The following is an 18913-nucleotide window of genomic DNA, read 5'->3' as shown; positions in this document are numbered from 1 at the left end:
CACCAGCTCTATCAGCTTATCAGAAATGTCCTAGTAGCTCTGAAACCCAGCTCTGTGTACAGTTGAAACCTTCACTAAAATTTATTCCATAAACTCAGTTTTTAGAGCAGCACTGTCCAATAGGAACAGAACACAACCGCAAGTGCAAGCTACCTGTCATTTAAAATTTAGTAGCCACATTAAAGAAAAGAAAAAGAAACAAGTAATTTTAGTTACTTAATTTATTTAACCAAATACATGCAAAATAATCTCTCCAATAATCAAAATGAAAAATTATTAATGAAATATTTTACGTTAGCTTTTTCATACAGAGTCTTCAAAATCAGCATGTATTTTATATTTACAGCACAACTCAATTTCACGCTGCAAGTCCTCAATAGTCACATGTGGCTAGTGGCTACCATATTGGGCCACTCGTTTAGAGCACAGGAAAGGATTTTGGAAATCATGCTGTGTGATTTCCTTATCTTGCAAGTGAGACTTTAAAAGGTGACACGATTAACAACAAGTCACACAGCTAACCAGTAGCAGAGACAGTGCTAGAACACTGAGGTCCTGATGTTCAATCACATGCATTTTTATTCATTTAATGCTGCTTATGTTAAATTTAAGCCACTCTGCTGCTAAAACATACCCATCTAAAAAATAACCAAGAATGTGCTGAAGTAATCTGAACAGCTGTTTTTATTGGTCTATAAGAGATTTGGTTTTCTCCAATTGAGTAAAATCTTCCTTGCAATTGGTTTTTTGATAATTCCCTGAATTAGATCAATTAAAATCATTCTAATTTTTAAACTGAAACATGACTAAATTTTTCAAATAAAAATTTTGGCAAAAAAGGAGAATGAGGGGTAACATATATCCAGCCCTTAACTGGGTGCTAAGCTATGTGCTATGTGCTAAACGGTGCTCAGCGATTTTCAGCATCATCTCATGTAATCCATGCAGCAATTCGCATGGAGACAATTATCTATTTTAAAGATGAGGTAATTGAAGCCTAGTGAGAATAAGTAATTAGCCTGGGTCAAAAAGCTAATTAATGACAACCAAAAAATCATATGGCCAGTGAGTAACCCTCTCAGTCAGTCAGGAACAAAACTTAAACCTTGGCCCTGGCTCCCAAGCCTGTGCTCTTTTACACCACCACTCAGCCCCCATGATTATTTAGCTGCCTGTGGACTTGAGATACATGGGACATTTTCTGTGATGCAGATCCAAAGGCTGAGTGTTTCCACTGGGTCTTATCTACTGTTTCACTAGGGACAAACATTTCCCATGGAATCAACTCATTCCATGTTCCACTGAGATCAGTTGTAATTCCAGCTCTTGGCCTATTTTGCGGTAGGCTACTTTTCACCTGCTGTTGGGTTATTCCATCGTATTCCACTACGAATGTATTTATTAATTCTGAGGTCAATGACCTAAGCACCTTACCCTTCAGACATGTTCATCTATCGTCTTTTTCAGGGTTATCCTCACATCATGCATCACAGTATGACATTCACATAAAATGTCTCTTAATTAATGTCATTCAGTTTGACCTGCCTTAACACATAGAATCATTTCTAAAAATTTATAAATGAATCCATTTCTCCCATTTACTTCCATTATCAAGTCATATGGGAAAATATTTGATCCCAAAAGAAAAAAAGCACTTTAGGATTTTAATATTCACTTCAGTCATACTCTCTGCTCCTGTTGACTCACGGTCCTGTCCTTATGTATTTAGCCCATTTATATTATTCCTGCAAAATACTAGCCATGCCTATAGGGTCTTACCCTCTAATTTATAAGCACATCAGCATTACAGATTGCTAATTCCATGCCTGGATTACTTGACAGAGCAAGTAAGCACGTATTAGAGAAAAAACAAAGCAGGATTTTTTTTTTTTTTTTCCAGAAAGAAGCATCTTCTAAATGACTTTCAGGAGTCAGAAAGCATGACTTCAGCATGTATGAAAGTTTAGTGTTTTAAGAGTAATATTGTTTTTACTTAAAATTAGATACTGGGGATCACCATGATATTTTCAGTGTTCCATTTGTAAAAATGATAAGGCCCTGACAAATTCTCATTTCAATGGTGTTCTCAATTTCTTCCCAGAGTTTAGATGTATGGTCAAGCAGAAAAAATAATTAAACCACAGCTACAAATATTTGGAACGCCATAGGAACAAGGGTGACAACCATGGCTGTTATCGAGCACTAACTATGTGCCAGGTTTGGTGCTATGATCTCTGCAGGATCTATCTCTTTTAATCCCAAGTAGAAAGTTTATGGAGTAGGACTCTTACTATCCCCGTTTTTTAGAGATGAGAAGCACAAGGTTTTGAGAGGTTGAATCATTTCCATAAAGTCACATGGCAAATGTTAATTTTTGCCTGTTTTAAATGAGCATGAACATTACCATATTTGGGAATGTTTGACTGATAAACAAAGAATCAAGGCATAACTGCTGAATAAAAGAACAAATGATTAACAAAATGAATAACATTTTGGTGCCTCCTAACCTACAGTATTGAGGAGAAGCAAAAGATACCTTGGTGTGGCTCCATTTGGACACATTCTCGCTGTTATCGCAGGCCAGCGCTGAGCCCTGAGCCCAGCTGGGCCAATCAGATACATAGGAATGAAACCAGTGCTAAGTGAGAAGAAGCCGGCTATGATTACACAGCATCTAGATGCAGAAGATTCAAAGATTTTCCAAAGATCTCAGCAGTTGTATTAGCCAATTTTCTGTTTTAGTTGCAAATATTGTATTCCTGTTTTCAGTAAAAAAAAACACTACAGCACAGAGAGTAAAGCTGGGGAGTTCTTTCTTTTGATCCAGGGCTCTGTTGAACACAGCCTCAAGCTCCTCCCCAGGACCTGAGCTGAACGTAACTCACAGACGCTCCAAATTCTGATCCACAGTGTTTCCACTACTGCAATGGGCAGATCACCTAATTTGCGCCTGCCTCCTTTTCTTTCTGTATAAAAGGAGCACAGTTATACACTATGGCAACGGGGATCATAAAGTTAGAAATTTGCTTTCCCTTTGAAGATCAAGGCATACAAAATAGTTATTAATAATTATCTGGCAAATTGGTGAATGTGTTTTCCTGTCTGAAGCACTAAATGATCTCTTAATTACTCTTTACAGTTCATCCTCGTCACGCACTTCAGTATAATGTGTTGGCTGGTGAGGAATATTTTTGTTTACAAATGAAGGCTAACACAGAAGAGGGACTGTAATGATGGGGTCTTATACTGTCCAGACCTTTTAAATTCACTTTTATCCACAGGTAAGAGCCTGCTCTTAATAATGGCTTTGGTGTTGAGGAAGTAATCAATGAACCTAATCAGTTATTCTCTGGTGGTTGATGGAGAGTTACAATTTTAGAGTTTTACAAGGAGCATGGGTATTCTAATCCACTTTTTTTTTTTTTTTTTTTTTTAGACTTTTACTTTTTTTTTTTTTTTTTTTAAGTATTTGTTTTATTTATTTATTTATGACTGTGTTGGGTCTTCGTTTCTGTGCAAGGGCTTTCTCCAATTGTGGCAAGCGGGGACCACTCTTCATCGCGGTGCGCGGGCCTCTCACTATCGCGGCCTCTCTTGTTGCAGAGCACAGGCTCCAGACGCGCAGGCTCAGTAATTGTGGCTCACGGGCCTAGTCGCTCCGCGGCATGTGGGATCCTCCCAGACCAGGGCTCGAACCCGTGTCCCCTGCACTGGCAGGCAGACTCTCAACCACTGCGCCACCAGGGAAGCCCATCTAATCCACTTTTAAGATGGTATTTGCCCCTTAAAACTCTTGCTGAAGTCTTCAGATGGTCAGCTGGGGATTTCAGAACCTATATCACCTTCTGAATTTAACCTGGATACATTTGGATGTCATGATACACTTGACATGATCAATTACTAATTTGCTATGTTATGGAATATTCTATGACATCATTTGATTTAGGGAGTTTCTGTTAGTTTACATATGATGGACAATGAGTGATCCAGAAAGAATCTGATTGGTATCCCACCAGCAATGAGTAAGATGCCAAGGTTATGCATCCAGGCTTTTCTTTTGATGGTAACCTGAGAAATATGAACCTCATCAACAGCAGCAACACAGAAATTAAACTTCCAGTAAAATACCAAGGACTCTGATATTCGTGGAATTGATAAATAATTTTGAATCTGTTGCTTTTAATAACAAATAAAAACATAAATACAATAACTTTGACCAAAGTTTTAGTAAATCAAATAAAATAGGAAAAAAACATTAATTTCCCAGGTGGCAATTTGTATTGGGTATCATATGTGGATGATCCTTAATTTGATTCAGCATGTGAAACTTGACTTCCAAAAACAAGATTAAAAAAAATGAGATGGTTCCTAAAAAGTTTTTATATAGCCATAAGCAAAACAGTATCAAGAGAAAATTTAGTGACATTTAAGGCTAATTGCTCTGAATCAGGAAAGTAATAGAAAGTAATATAATTGTATCAGCAAATTGACCAAAACTGTCTTCAAATGTATATGTGTTGAGTTAAAAGTCCATACAAACTAATGCTTTTGCATAAATATGTGTTCTGAAAGGACCCAAATTTAAAGTTAATATTTAATCTTTAATCAACCTAAATGTACAACAGTAGAATAAACTAATTATGCTGTATTAATATAAAAAAATATTTTGTAGCCATTAAAAAATGTCCTGAAGTAATCTTTATGACGTGGGAAAAAGTTAAATAAGAAATGTTAAATAAGAAGGATAAAGACTAAATATATCTTATGATCCAAAATATTTTATTGAGTCTGTATGTGTGTGTGAATCTGAGAAAAAAATACACCAAAATGTTAACAGAAGTTATTCTGGGTGGTGGAATTATAGGTTCTTTTGCTTTTTTAATTCTATTAAAAATTTCTAAATTTGCTGTAATGAACATGTACCACTATTATAAATTTTTAAATGACCAAGGATTTGTATGAAAACTTCTTGGTGTGTATGAAATAGATGTGTGTTATATAATACCTAAGTTCCCAGAAGAGGTCAAGTATTTCATGTATACATTGTTCCATTGTTCATAATTACTAAGTCACCAAGACCCATTCTGGTAAAGGCAGCTGGACCATCCAAGGCAATCCATTACAAGAGAACTTTGAGAAAAAGAAACCTCATATAGGGCCTTGAGAAATCTTGTCACCATCATATAATGCTGTTTCCTTCTTGCAGGAAGTAGATGTGAACAAAGGCTATGACTACAGTTTATTTTTTAAAATATTCTTAGGTCTCAATGTGTCTTCTGAAAAATCAAGTGCGTATCTGAGTTGAGAGCTGAGAACATCTGCCCATCCCATTCTTAAGTCTCTTATTTTTGAAGCCTGCTTACTTACTCTTTTAATATATATTTCTTTACAAATGAATTGTGAAAACACTTTTTTACTTTTGTGAACCAAACAAGGCAAAAGAAAGTTGTAACTGGATATTATCCAGGTCCATATTTTTGACTCAAGGGAGGCAGTAAAGTCATCAGACTCCCATCTTACCCACATTGCATTGGATTCCCTCTGCTAAAACACTCCCTTGTTTTTTTCCACAGGAACTTGGTTTTCCATTGTGGGCTAAACTCCTTTGTTTGCGTCCCATCTACTAAGCATGTGATGCCAACTCTGACGTCTAGGGTTATTTGTCCATCAAGATGTCCTAACTTTGGAAGAGAGCTGAAAAATGTAGAATAATAACTGGATTTTGTTGGACATTGCACTTAATAGAGAATAAGAGAAAGCAAATCTTTTTTCTGAATACTGATAGTGTACTATAATATCTGTGTCATTGAGAAGAAAGGGACAGTCTTGCCCTGAGTGGGAAGGTATCATTAATTTTGTTCAATCCTAAAACAGCTTTGCAAGTTCTAGTATCTAGTATTCTGGAAGATGATAGCAACTAAGGATATAGCAGGTAGGGCAGAAAGTGGTAGAGAAAATCTAGAGAGCAGGTGATACTTAAGATATATAATGTTTGATAAATGTTTGACACATAACGTTTGATAAATATTTAGTAAACAGATTAAGAGGTACTGGCCTCATTGTAGTTCCTGGTGGTCATGCACTCAGTGTGGTCCCAGTGTTTATTACAAACTCACTCCCCCACAATTTGCACATACGCTTCTGGGAAGGGTCTAGTAAAGCACTGAAATAGTCCAAGTTCCAATCAAGTTGACTGAATTAAAGTCCAGTCCAGAGAAGACGCTGGAATATTAGGCAGGGAAACTGACACAAAATCTCTTCCTACTGACCCATCCACTGAGGAATGAAGATAGCAAAGGCTAAACCCCAAAGTCAACTAGGGAACCATACCTCACCATATATAGTAAGACGTGGGTCACCAGTACATTCCCATACCCGATGGACTCTGGCTCTGGTACTTGTAGGGACCCATCAGGATGAGAAAACACAGTTCAGGTCAAAGTTTGCTAATATAAACCTCTTGATATGGTTTAAACTATGTGTACCTCTCAGAAGCCCGAAGAGATAACCCATGAGATTTTTCTTCTAAAAAGCCCATTCCTTTTCATACTGAATCCAGAAGCAAATAAAAAGGTTTTGGGTGTATATTTGTGGGGACCATGGATGGGGAGACAGAATGAAAAGGGAAAGCAAGATGTTAATTTCCAAAAAAAAAAAAAAAAAGAGTTAACGAATGATTGCAATGAATACTTTATAAAGATATTTCTGAACTTAGAAGAAAAAAGAGGGTGAAATATTCCTGTTTCCAGGCTAAGAAAACTAAGCCAGAAGATATGTATAAAATGAAAGTCCATATGAGTAAAAGGTTTTTAAATTAACCCAACGAGTAAGCCAGTAATCCATACTTCTCCATCATACACAATTTTAAACTCAATTTGTTAAAGAAAATGTGAGGGGACTGGCTCAGGGGAGAAAGTGGTGGTGCAGAAACAAATCCCTAATTTGGAATAAGGTAGAGATCCTTCTTTTTTTACTAGGACTGGTGATGCCTTGATTGACCTGCGTGACCTTGATAATCCACCTGGTTTAGAACAGGGAAGTAGCAACTCTCCATGTTTGTTCTCTGGGCCTTCACATAAGTCACTGCTTTTGAACAGTATGGTGAGGAATACTTCTGGGCCTCCAGAATATCCATCAAAATTACTGGCCTCCAGCAGCTGCAGCTGTTCAAAATAAATAAATAAATAAATAAATAAATAAAGAGACAGAGAAAGAAGATAAAGAAGAGGTAAATGAAAATTTCAGTGTGCTTAATGGTTCTGAATGAGGTGGCCTGAAATCTATACCTTCAAATGTGTTCCATGTTGCTATAGTATTTGTTGCCAAATATTTCTATATTTTACAAAATCCTCACAAATTCTAAAGACAGGAGAATAAAAGTTCTGCTCGTTTTGAAATGTTTATTCATTCATTACTGCTTATGTAATTAGTATAGAAATCTGTTCATTTCAAATTTTTCCAGTAAAAATTGTCCAGTAGATAATTAGTAGGTATTTATTGAGTGACTGATATATAAAGTCCTATATTAAGCCCTGAGGAAACAACGATAAATAAGATATAGTCTTTGCCTTCACAAAGGTTATACATATTTTTAACAAATTATGGGAAAATATCAGATAAATTAGCATGCAATAACATTATATTATTTAAAACAAAGATAATAATATGCCTTAACTAGAATTCAGATCTTAGAAGTCAGAATATTTCATTCACTATTCTAAATACTAATTTGATAATATTAAGTTATAGTCCCAATCTAGAGCAAATACAAAAGCACTGCAGATATGTGTGACATACATGCTTCCAACTATGTGATGTCCACAAGAGACTCACTTCAGCTTTAAGGACATACATAGACTGCAAGTGAAGGGATGGAAAAAGATATTTTATGCAGATGGAAACCAAAAGCATGGATAGCTCTACTTATATCACACAAAACAGATTTTAAACCAAAAACTGTAACAAGAGACAAAAAAGGTCATTATATAATGATTGAAGAAGACACAAACAAATTTCTTTAATAAATGATTGAAGAAGACACAAATGAATAGAAAGATACTCTGTGTTAATGATTGGAAGAATTAATATTGTGAAAATGCCCATACTGCCCAAAGCAATCTGCAAACTCAATGCAATCCCTATCAGAATTCCAATCGCATTTTTCTCAGTAATAGGAAAAAAATCCTAAAATTCATACAGAACCACAAAAGTCCCCAAATAACCAAAGCAATTTTGAGAAAGAACAAAGCTAGAGGCATCACACTTCCTCATTTCAAATTATATTACAAAGCTGTAGTAATCCAAACTATATGATATTTGCATAAAAACAGACACAAAGATCAATGGAACAGAATAGAGAGCCCAAAATAAACACATGCATATATGGTCAATTAATTTTTGACAAAACACCAAGAATATTCAATGGAAAATGGATAATCTCAATGATGGTGGAAAAACTAGACATCCACATGGAAAAGAATTAAACTTATACCATACACAAAAATCAAGTCAAAATGATTCAAGACTTGAATATAAGACCTTAAAGCATAAAACTCCTAGAAGAAAACTTAGAGGAAAAGCTCTTGACATTTATCCTGGCAATGATTTTTTGGATTTGACACCAATAGCAAAGGCAGCAAAAGCAAAAAGAAACAAATGGGAGTACATTAAACCAAAAAACTTATGTACAGCAAAGGAAACCATAAATAAAATGAACAGGCAACCTAGAGAATGGAAGAAAATATTTGTAAACCACATATCCGATAAGGGGTTAATATCCAAAATATATTAGGAACTTATATAACTCAATAGCAAAATAATAATAATAATAACCTAATTTAAAAATGGGCAAAGGATCTGAATAGACATTTTTCCAAAGAAGACATGCAAATGGCCAATAGGTACATGAAAAGGTGCTTAACATCACTAGTCATCAAGAAAACACAAATCAAAACCACAATGAGGTATCACCTTACACATGTTAAAATGTCTATTATCAAAAAGGCAAGAGATGGCAAATGCTGATGAGGATGGGAAGAAAGGGTACGCTGTGCACTGTTGGTGGGAATATAAATTGGTGCAGTCACAATGGAAAACAGTATGGAGGTTCTGCAAGAAACTGAAAACAGAACTGCCATGTGATCCAGCAATCCCACTTCTGGATTGATATGCAAAGGAAATGAAGTCATTCATTTGTATTCCTATGTTCATTGCATCATTATTCACAACAGCCAAGGTATGAAAACAACCTAAGTGTCCATCTATGGACGAATGGATAAAGAAGATGTGGTGTGTGTGTATACACACACACACACTATAGAATATTATTCAGCCTTATAAAAGAAAGAAGTATCACCATTTGTGACAATATGGACAAACCTGGAGGGCATTATGTTAAGTGAAGTAAGCCAGACAGAGAAAGACAAACATGTCATGGTATCACTTATATGTGGAAGCTTTAACAATAGAGTGGAACTCATAGAAACAGAGTAAAATGATGGTTGCCAGAGATACGAGGTTGGGGAAATTGGGAGAGGTTAGTAAAAGGGTACAAAACTTTCAGATATAAGATGAATATCATCTGAGGATCTAATGTACAACATAGCGACTATAGTTGGTAACACTGTCTTGTATAATTGAAATGTGCTAAAAAAGTAGAATTTATGCATTCTCACCAAAAAAAAAAAAAGGTAAATATGTGAGGTGATGGATGTGTTAATTAACTGGAGGTGGGAATCCTTTCATAATGTATGTGTATATCAAATGATCACATTGTACACTTCAAATGTGTTACAATTTTATTTGTCAATTATATCTCAATAGAGCTGAAAAAAAATTAATGCAGTTAAGAAACAAGTAGCTTAATGACAAAAAAAAAAAAACTAAGACAAATATAATCCAAGGACACGACATTAGAAGTTGCCGCATCCACTTTTGCTGCCGTAAAGGTCAGCCAACATAAAAGGAGTGTAGTGCTGAAAGAACCACAGAGAAATGGGGTTCAATCCTGATTGCTTCTAAACTTGGGGTAAAATGTGACCAGAAGATTTACATACCACTCTTCTGTTCATTTGTGTGAACCAATAAATTTTTCTACTTAAACTAATTTGGGTTGAGTTTTTCAAATTATTATTATTATTATTACTTACAGGGGGAAAAAAGGCCGCACTAATATAAAGAGTTGTAGAGTTGGGAATGAGGGAAGAGTTGGAAAAGATTTTTATTGAACTTCTTAGGCATCACTTTTCCATGTACAAGGCAAAACATATCAGTAATTTTGGCAAATGAGAGTATGCCTTATTCTAATAGTTTAAAAACTAAAGAGGTTAAAAAGTAAGAGAGGTTAACGAATTAGAGAAGGCTCTGGAAAAGCAACAGTGGTGAGCCTAGAGGATACTATTAGCATCTTCCCAGGGTATCCATCTATGTATAAAACTGGTCAAAATGGGCAGGAGAGATTATGCATCTGTATCTGCTATTTGTATGACTATGTATATGGATGTTTTCTTCATCGTCCGTCAATTTGCAAGATCCCTTTTCTATCACTACTGCTACTTTTATATTCCTGAATTTTTCTTTCTCTTTTCTTTCTCCCACTGGAAAACAACCAACCCCCCTGGATATGATGCCTGAAAAGGGCTAAAAAGGCGGACAGTAAAGAGTATGGGGTGACTTGCTGGGGCAGTAATGCTCCTCTGCATCAAATGCCCCATTTTGAGAGGAAAAAGAGGAAGAGGATACTGTTTGTAGGGGAGAAAGAATGCAAACGTAACATAGCTCAAACCTGCTCGTGCAGCTGCCATTTTCTTGTTTCGCAGTTTGTTCTCCAAAGCTTGCTACATAATAAAAAATAGTAGAGAGGAAGAACATGAGATTTCCTGGTGTTTTCTACTACTTGACATTAATAAAGACAAATATTTCTGTGAAATAAATTGTATCCTACCTGTTTCATCTTCTTTTTAGATCCAGATTTGCTGCCTTCTGGCCCTTTGCAGTAGCATTGAGATAATAGATAGTCAAACTAAATTTAAAAAAAATAAAATAAAATTTATGGTATTTTTCAGTTCCTCAAGATTCTTCTTAAATTTACATTAACTAAATCATATAATATCGGCACTGGAGTGACTTTCAGATATTTTCTACTCTGAACCTCTTTTGTAGATAAAAGCCTGAAGTACAGAGAGATGAAGAAGTACATTCAGAATTACACAGCTACCAGGGTGGACCTGGGAAGTTGGACCCCCAAGGCTCCTCCTCCACAGCCCAGGGCTCTGTCTGATGTTCCTCACTGCCTAATTTTAGGTTCTTCTTGGAAATGTATTAACATCACTTTAAATTATAATTGAAAACACCATTTCAAATCGATACCAATGGCATCCAAGAGAACAGAAAATCTCTTGAAGCTTAGGGAATGTGTAGAGTAAAAAGGAAACTGACTTTCCACTTTAAATTCCTTCCTTTGGCTTTTACAACTAAGACTATCATCCTCATAGTCATAGGTAATTAACATGGCTTTTTTTCATCCACAGAATGTATTGTTTGCGTTTCTCTCTCCTTCAAAAGAAACTATTTCATAAAAGAATAGTCCTGGCATTTAAGTGACATTTACATTTCTAAAAAGAGCAAATTCCAGCCGAACATTTTTGCAAAAATAAACATGTTCATCTTCACTTAAAGCAAAACAAAGAAAAAATGAGGTTAAAAAAAAACGTAACTGGCATTGATTGCCCTTTATTGCAAATAACTGGTTACTGAACACATTTCCCCTACTCACCAACATGCCAGATCATAACCTTTACGAGCCATCTGCTGCTAGCAGCAAGATTATTGATATCATTTCCACTGGGTTTATTTCTTATACAAGTGATAGGATTTTGAATGAAATTACATACATGAAAGCATCTGGTGTAATATCTGGCATGAATTAGATGTTCAATAAATATGGTGTGTCTGTGTATTGTAAGGGTTTTCTTACAAAAGTGCCTGGATTTGGAGGAAGAACTCAAAGACCTCAAAAGTCATTTGCAATTCTGTAATTCTCTATTTATCCATCACTTGTTTTCTATTTTGAGATGCACCTTCAATGAGTATTCTTCACAGATCATTTTTTAGTCTCCAAAGGAATGAAACCGCCTGCAGGGAACTAGCTCAAACTCTACTCAGTTACCCAAAAACCAACCAAGCTGATTTAATATGATTCATTGGGGAAATTCAAAATGCTTGTAAACATTCTCTAATTAAAGGTAATAAAAAGCCAAGCCAACTGTATGGGTACCATAAAGTGTTGAAGATGAGACCTCAGTATTTGAAAAATCAAATCAGTAATAAGCTGAATTTCGGGTTTTAAATCAGAACATCAGAACTAAAATCATCCTTGTGGGACATCTATTTGACCTTATATCATGCCAGTTTCCCTCTAGACAGTCTATATCAGGGGTTGTCAAACTATGGTCTCTGGGGCAAACCTGACTCTCAGCCTGTTGTGTATGGCCCATGAACTAAGATTGGTTTTTACATTTTAAAATAGTTACATAAGTACTTACATAATATCCTCAATTTTGTCTCTTGGACCACAAAGCCTGAAGTAACTACTATATGGCCCTTTAAGGAAAAAGTGTGCCAGCCCTGGGTGTAGACCATCTCTTACAAGTGGCTTCCAATTCTTCTGAGCATTTCCACTCAGCCTGAATTCAGTGTTTGGTGCTGTAAATGAGTAGGTGGGAAATAAGTGGTGGGGAATAAAAAGACATGGGTTTGAATTTACCTATTAGCTATTTGATTTGGGGCAGATCTTCCATGTGCTTTCAATAATATGATTAATGAGGCCAACTTCTTAAGGTTATTGTGGAAATTAAATGAGTTAATATATGGATCGTGCCTGGAACAAAAGCAGTGTTCATTCCTCTTCCATACCCCTGGGACAGCTTATTAAATCTTTAATTAGTGGCATTAGAACAATGTTGCTCCTTTGCTTAAAAATAAATCTCTCTCAATAAGTTAAGAATATAGTCATAAAATCTGACATTGTTTTGAGTGTGTGTGTTTTAAAACAAGACCTCCTTTTTACCACGAAAAGGCCTTGACTCCTAAAAGCCATGCTCTCAAAAGCCACTATATCGTAAAAACACTAAGAAGGAAAATCACTTCCAGGGCCATCTGGTGAAACAGGCTGCATCCAGCAAGTCATTTTCTAACACATCTGCACCAGAGATTTACTATCAGATTCTTAATGGCACCCCATGATCAAGGTTCTGTACTACATAAAATAATCTGTTTTACTATTTAATTATCCCTACAGGCTTTTAGCTCTCCCTCAAAGAAGGCATCATGGTGTAAAGAGGTGAGTGTTGGATTTACTGTCAAAGCCCTATTATTGTCATTTTTGATGTATTCTCACTGAGGGAAAAATCCCTTCCCTCCTCCAAGTCATTTTCTTAATTTATAAACTTGAAGATGACACCTGCCCTCGCTGATGTGGCTTGTGACCACGACCATCACAGAGACGATCCTAACAACTTGGCCCAGAACCCAGTTCATTTACTTAAACCACTGGGATTTCTCTCCCAATCTCTCCCTGAGATTTCCTAGTTTTACCTTTATTTAAACAAATCCAACCCTTTGTGTCAGCTTTGTTCCACTAAAGTGTCCACGAGGGTGACTTCATACTTGCCCTCCTTGACTGAGATCAGTGGCAGTTCTAGACTTTTTATTTAGGAGGGCCTTGAGGTTTGGAAGGAAGGACTGGGGCACTTTTTGTAGCTCTTCCATAGGAAGCATATATTTTTTTTTTTTGCTTAGAATGTAAGTTTACCTGTGGTGGCCAAGACTCAGAAACCAATGAAAGTAATATGGGAACAAAAGCCCCCTCTCAAGTTCCCCTTTGGATATCATCTCTGACTTTGAAAGGATAGACTAAGTGACCTTTCCAAGACCCTTCTGGTCCTCTGATTCTATCATCGTGGGCAGACATAGTTATTAATGGCCTTCTAGGAACAAGGACAGGGTAATTTTTAAGACCCCTTAAGCCTTTAGCCCTGAAATATAGCCTATAGGGCCCTCAAGGGGAATATTAACTTAGAGGCTCATCATTTCTGTGTATTCACAGCCATATGCTTTATGGAAAAAAGGCGGAGGTCAGGGGGGTGGGGAGGAAGCTTGATGTGCTGATTAGATTTAGTGTTTATGTTTCCCTTGCTGTAGCTGTTTACTGATAATTATTTTGGTTACTTGGGAACAAATCTTATAATCCTAGGCAGGCAAAGACAGATGCAGATGGCTGTAAATTACATGCAATAGGATCAGAATATGGCTCATGAATTTTAGCCTCTCACCACCATGTAATCAGTGCTGAATTGGTTAGGTTACAGCACAACCCCTGGGGAGAAAGAGAATTGAAAATGCTGAAACTTAAAAGGCGCAGGAAGAACATTACAAAGGCTCTTTCTATGAGGAGGGAAAGCACATACACCATAACCAAAACAACAGCAATAACTAATCCAGGATTAGAAAGCTGTCTCAAGATCTTTGCCATCCAGCTTGGAAAATCATGTTCCAGTGTTTCTCCAATGACTTCAAACATCCTATTTTTGCCACTGAAAAAAAAAAGGAGAGAAGTTCATTTAAAACAGATGTAAAAACCATGTTTATAGCAAGATGTAAAAACTATATTTATAGCAAGAAAACTAGAAATTTTTCTCAAACACTGCCTAAGTACTCTTTCAGGTTAGAAATCTGATGTTTAGCTACAACTCCTGACACTTCGACCTCATATGGCTAAGATATGAGAAATGTTATGCCAACACAAACACATAGTCAAAGCAGTTAGGAAATTAGCCACAGCATTAGGAGAAGATTTAAAAAAAAATTTTTTTTGGAGTATAGTTGATTTACAGTGTTGTGTTAGCTTCAGGTGTACTGCAAAGTGAATCGGTTATACATATACATATATCTACTCTTTTTAAGATTCCTTTCCCATAGAGGTCATTATGGAATATTGAGTAGAATTCCCTGTGCTATACAGTAAGTCCTTATTAGTTATCTATTTTATATATAGCAGTGTATATGTCAATCCCAATCTCCCAATTTATCCCTCCCCTCCAGGAGAAGATTTTTTAAAGCTATATTTCTAAGATTTGGGTTACTTGAGAACAAATATATTATATAAAATATAAATATACCTTATATATGTATGAAAATATATTTTATAAATAGCTTGTAAGTCTACTCCTCAGCAGCTGTTCTTATATGAGAATACTTTCTTTGGGCTGAACAAATAGTGTGCTCAATTTTTTTAATTAGCCTTGGAAATGAGCATAAGGAATAGCTTAATGGAATAAAATCCACAAATAATCTAATATCTCTCTCCATGTTATAGCTTCTATCTCATTTTCCACCAGACCTCTTTCATCTGAGCTATTAATAGGTAACTGCACTGAATGCTGAATCCTTTCTCTCTCAGTATTTCTTCTGGACGGGCCCTAATGAGTACCAGCTAAGAACAGAAAATGGGAAGAGAAAGAAAACAAGCCTAAAAAGCAAAGGTCCTTAGTGAGTTTGTTCTCAGACCCTATAAACTAGAGAAATGAGAGCAGGATGTCTGTCTTAACTTAGTATATAATATTCAGCATTATCAGGTAACACCCATCATGCCAAATTATTTTTTTCTGTATATACATATTGATTCTACTATGAAATGATGTAATTTTCAGAAAAGATATTACATTATTTATCAGCAATTTGTATGTATCATGAGAATAAAGGTTGGCATAACACTGAGTAAAATATTTTGGCTTCACTTTTGTTTTTTGACCTTTATACATTCTTAACTACTAATTGAACATGACCCACAAGTTCCAGATCAGATTTTTTTCTCTCCAGTATCTTTTAATAGACTGAGAGTGACTTCAAGTATCTTGTCAGGAGTCACTGGACTACAGAAGTATAAATTTTGCTTCACAAATTATAGATCTACACACTAATTAGCAAGACCTATGATACATAAGGGCGAATGAAGCTTACTGACAATTTAAGATTATATCAACCTATTGCACTAAGGTTTCTTATTCCTCATCCATTCTAGCTGACCATGCTTCACCTTGACATATGGAATACAGCCAGAATGAGGAGACAGGCAAGGAGGATGAGAAAAAATGAGACAATCCACCCCCCCTTCTCCAGCCTCTAGGGCTGTGTTTGATGAATGTCAGAATGAGGGAACTGGAATTTTACAAAATCATCCCTACCCACAAAGGTCTTCTTTGCATCCAGTGTATGAGAAATGTGAAGTTATTAGTATCTCTGAGGATTCTTGGGTGCCTTTTCCAGGACAGGTCTCTTACCAGGAGTCCAGATCTTTTATTATACACAAACTATAGAAGCATCTACAAATCCTGGCACTCCCTTTTTCTGACAGATGAACCAAAGTATGCCACTTCATCATATTCCCAGAAGTCCTTTCCAGTCTGTTGCGAGTATACAGCCAAGTGAAATGCTACTGAACTTAATCTATAGCTCTCTTGGGCATAGCTCCATCCACCCTAATTAGAATAGTCTATGTCTGTCTTTTCAGCCAGACCGAAAGGTCCACCTGGCCAGAATCAATGCCCAATGTACACCTACATCTCCTCTAGTGCTTAGTGCACAACAAACAGTCATTCTTCATTCATTAACTCAAATTACTGGCCAACACTCTACTGTGTTTTGACTCACAGAGATGAAAATATTCTGTCCCTAACCTCTAGAAGTCAGCTACACTATTAAGAAAAATCAACACATCAAGTGAGTAATGTAATAGCAGTGTCACGATATAATATAAACCTATACATATTTTATGATCTCAGTTATTTTTAAAATCTGTATAAGAAGAAAACCAGAATACAAAATGCCAAAAAAATGTTGAGAGTTGTTATTTCAGGTCTTTGGTTAGTGTTTATTTTCATGCGATAATTTCTGGTTTTTCTAGGATGAATACATATTACCTTTGCAGTTAGATGAAAATACATGAAGTTATAATTACCATAATGTTAGCAGGGAGGTGTGTGAGAACCTAGAGAACTATAAATTGTTCAGAATTATTAGTGAGGGAGCTGGGGGAGAAACATCAAGTGTCAGGAAATGTGGTAGAGCAATTAGAAGAATTTTCTTCATCTGGACACCAAAGAAATAGTTTTTTAATTGTCAAACTGTTAAGGTAAATCCACTTAATAGCCTACTGGAATAATTTTCTGGAAAATTCACCCTCCCTAGCCAGTTCTTATGAAACCAGAACAAGCTAGACTATCTCATCAAATTGCTTTGCAGAATGGGTCTTCTAAGGTATTGTAGCCACCTTACCTGAAAACATACATGCACCTGGGAGAGCCTGGCCATTACTGTGCTGTCCCCATTAACCTACCTCAAATGCATGTTTACCAATTTGCTGCCCACCCAGGTGCCAAGTAGGGTCAGATACACTTCACTAGGCAGGCTGGTCAAACCACCTCAAACTCAGGGTCCAAAAGGATGGTAAGTCATGAGTCTCCTACTAATATATCCTTTCTCACCTCACTACCAAGGCAGAACAATGCTTTAAACCTTAAAATCTAGGGAATAAACCAAGTATATATTCTTCTGCTCCAGGAACAACAGACTATCTAAATAGGACAGAGATACCTCTTTCCCAATACTCTACTGAAAATATTTAAATTTCCTTGATCTCAAAATAGTGATATACATGCTGCTCATCTGCCAAAGTTTGCCAATTAGGAAACCGTTGGTCAAAGTCAGATACTATGCATTAGATACAGACTAAGTTTTATTCATTAAAATCATAGTAACTCAGTGTGATTTAAAGAGAGGCAAAGGAGTTAGGATCCAAAAAGCTAAAATTGTGCAGTCATTGTATGTGACTAGCTCAATGATATTTTTAATATTAATGGACCTTTGTTACCACCACCCAGCTCCGTGTTGACCTTGTGGGGTTTCCCTGGCAGACAACTAAGTTCCTTTGATATGTTTTTCTGAGAAGGACCCACTTCCAATTAAAAAGTTAAAAGCACATCTAAAACTTATCCTGGATATTTAGTTGTGTGGGTAATTTGCAATTAACTAAAGTCTTTAGATGACTTGCCTCTTGAACTTCATACTCTGAGCTTTATTAAGACCAATTGCTCTTTCAAAACTGTAGTTTCATATTTAGCCTCCAGATGTCACTGTCTGCATTATTTACTTCCCCCCACCTGGGTGGGGCGGGGGAACAGGACTTGTCAACTTCAGCTTCCTGAATACGTATGACAGAACTCCAGCTGTTTTTGCTCAATCAGTAGGCTTAACATATTCTTTCTTTGTGTCCAGTAAAGCAGTTATACAGACTATTATTAGAATGAAAATGCTTCTTTTATACTTAAGTCTGTGGGCAAAGAATACTTTGACTTTAATAACTTGGGTCTGACAGCATGAAGGAGAAATTATACATGCCCACTATTGCATCATGCTTGTCATTCACATGGCTTTTTGTATTCACATTTTCTCACTGAAAAGCAGAAATAACTCAAATGCATGCTGATCAGTGACTCAACATGTAGAGATTCTTGGGGGGACTTGTGGTAGAATGAAATCTCCATCCTCCAGATCTGGAAACTTTGCTTTCTTGGTAAGTGTCACAGGGAACGCTGTCATAGAGAACTGTAGAAAAGTATATTTCTAAGTTGGATCAAAGAGCCTTCTTGACTCTTTATTACTGACTTGAGTGAGTTATTCTTGTTATTTGAGGAGAATATAGATGAGGAACATCCTTAATTTTTTTCCTAGCATGTAGATTTGGATTATAAATGATGTGACCCTCTTTATATTCATTATTATCTAATAATGACCCCATTTCCTAGGTAGCTTGTGGAATAATCTTTCTTTTTTCCTTCCTCCCTCCCTCCCTTCCTTC

The 18913-nt window shown here is 36.2% G+C and overlaps 1 protein-coding gene across 1 annotated transcript in view; it reads right to left on the bottom strand.

Moving 5' to 3' along the window:
- Positions 1-4272: 4272 nt before the first annotated feature.
- Positions 4273-18913, bottom strand: part of TMC1 (transmembrane channel like 1) — a 378985-nt gene continuing 364344 nt past the window's right edge. Inside the window, 5 exon segments of the mRNA XM_036856685.1 lie at positions 4273-7163; positions 10784-10835; positions 10943-10962; positions 10965-11020; positions 14466-14591. Coding sequence (XP_036712580.1) covers positions 7141-7163; positions 10784-10835; positions 10943-10962; positions 10965-11020; positions 14466-14591 — 277 coding nt within the window. The 3' untranslated portion in view covers positions 4273-7140.

The sequence above is a fragment of the Balaenoptera musculus genome, chromosome 6 (genome assembly GCF_009873245.2).
Source record: "Balaenoptera musculus isolate JJ_BM4_2016_0621 chromosome 6, mBalMus1.pri.v3, whole genome shotgun sequence".
Lineage (NCBI taxonomy): Eukaryota > Metazoa > Chordata > Mammalia > Artiodactyla > Balaenopteridae > Balaenoptera > Balaenoptera musculus.
Note: the sequence above shows the minus strand (reverse complement) of the source record. Positions and strands in the feature narration are given on the sequence as shown.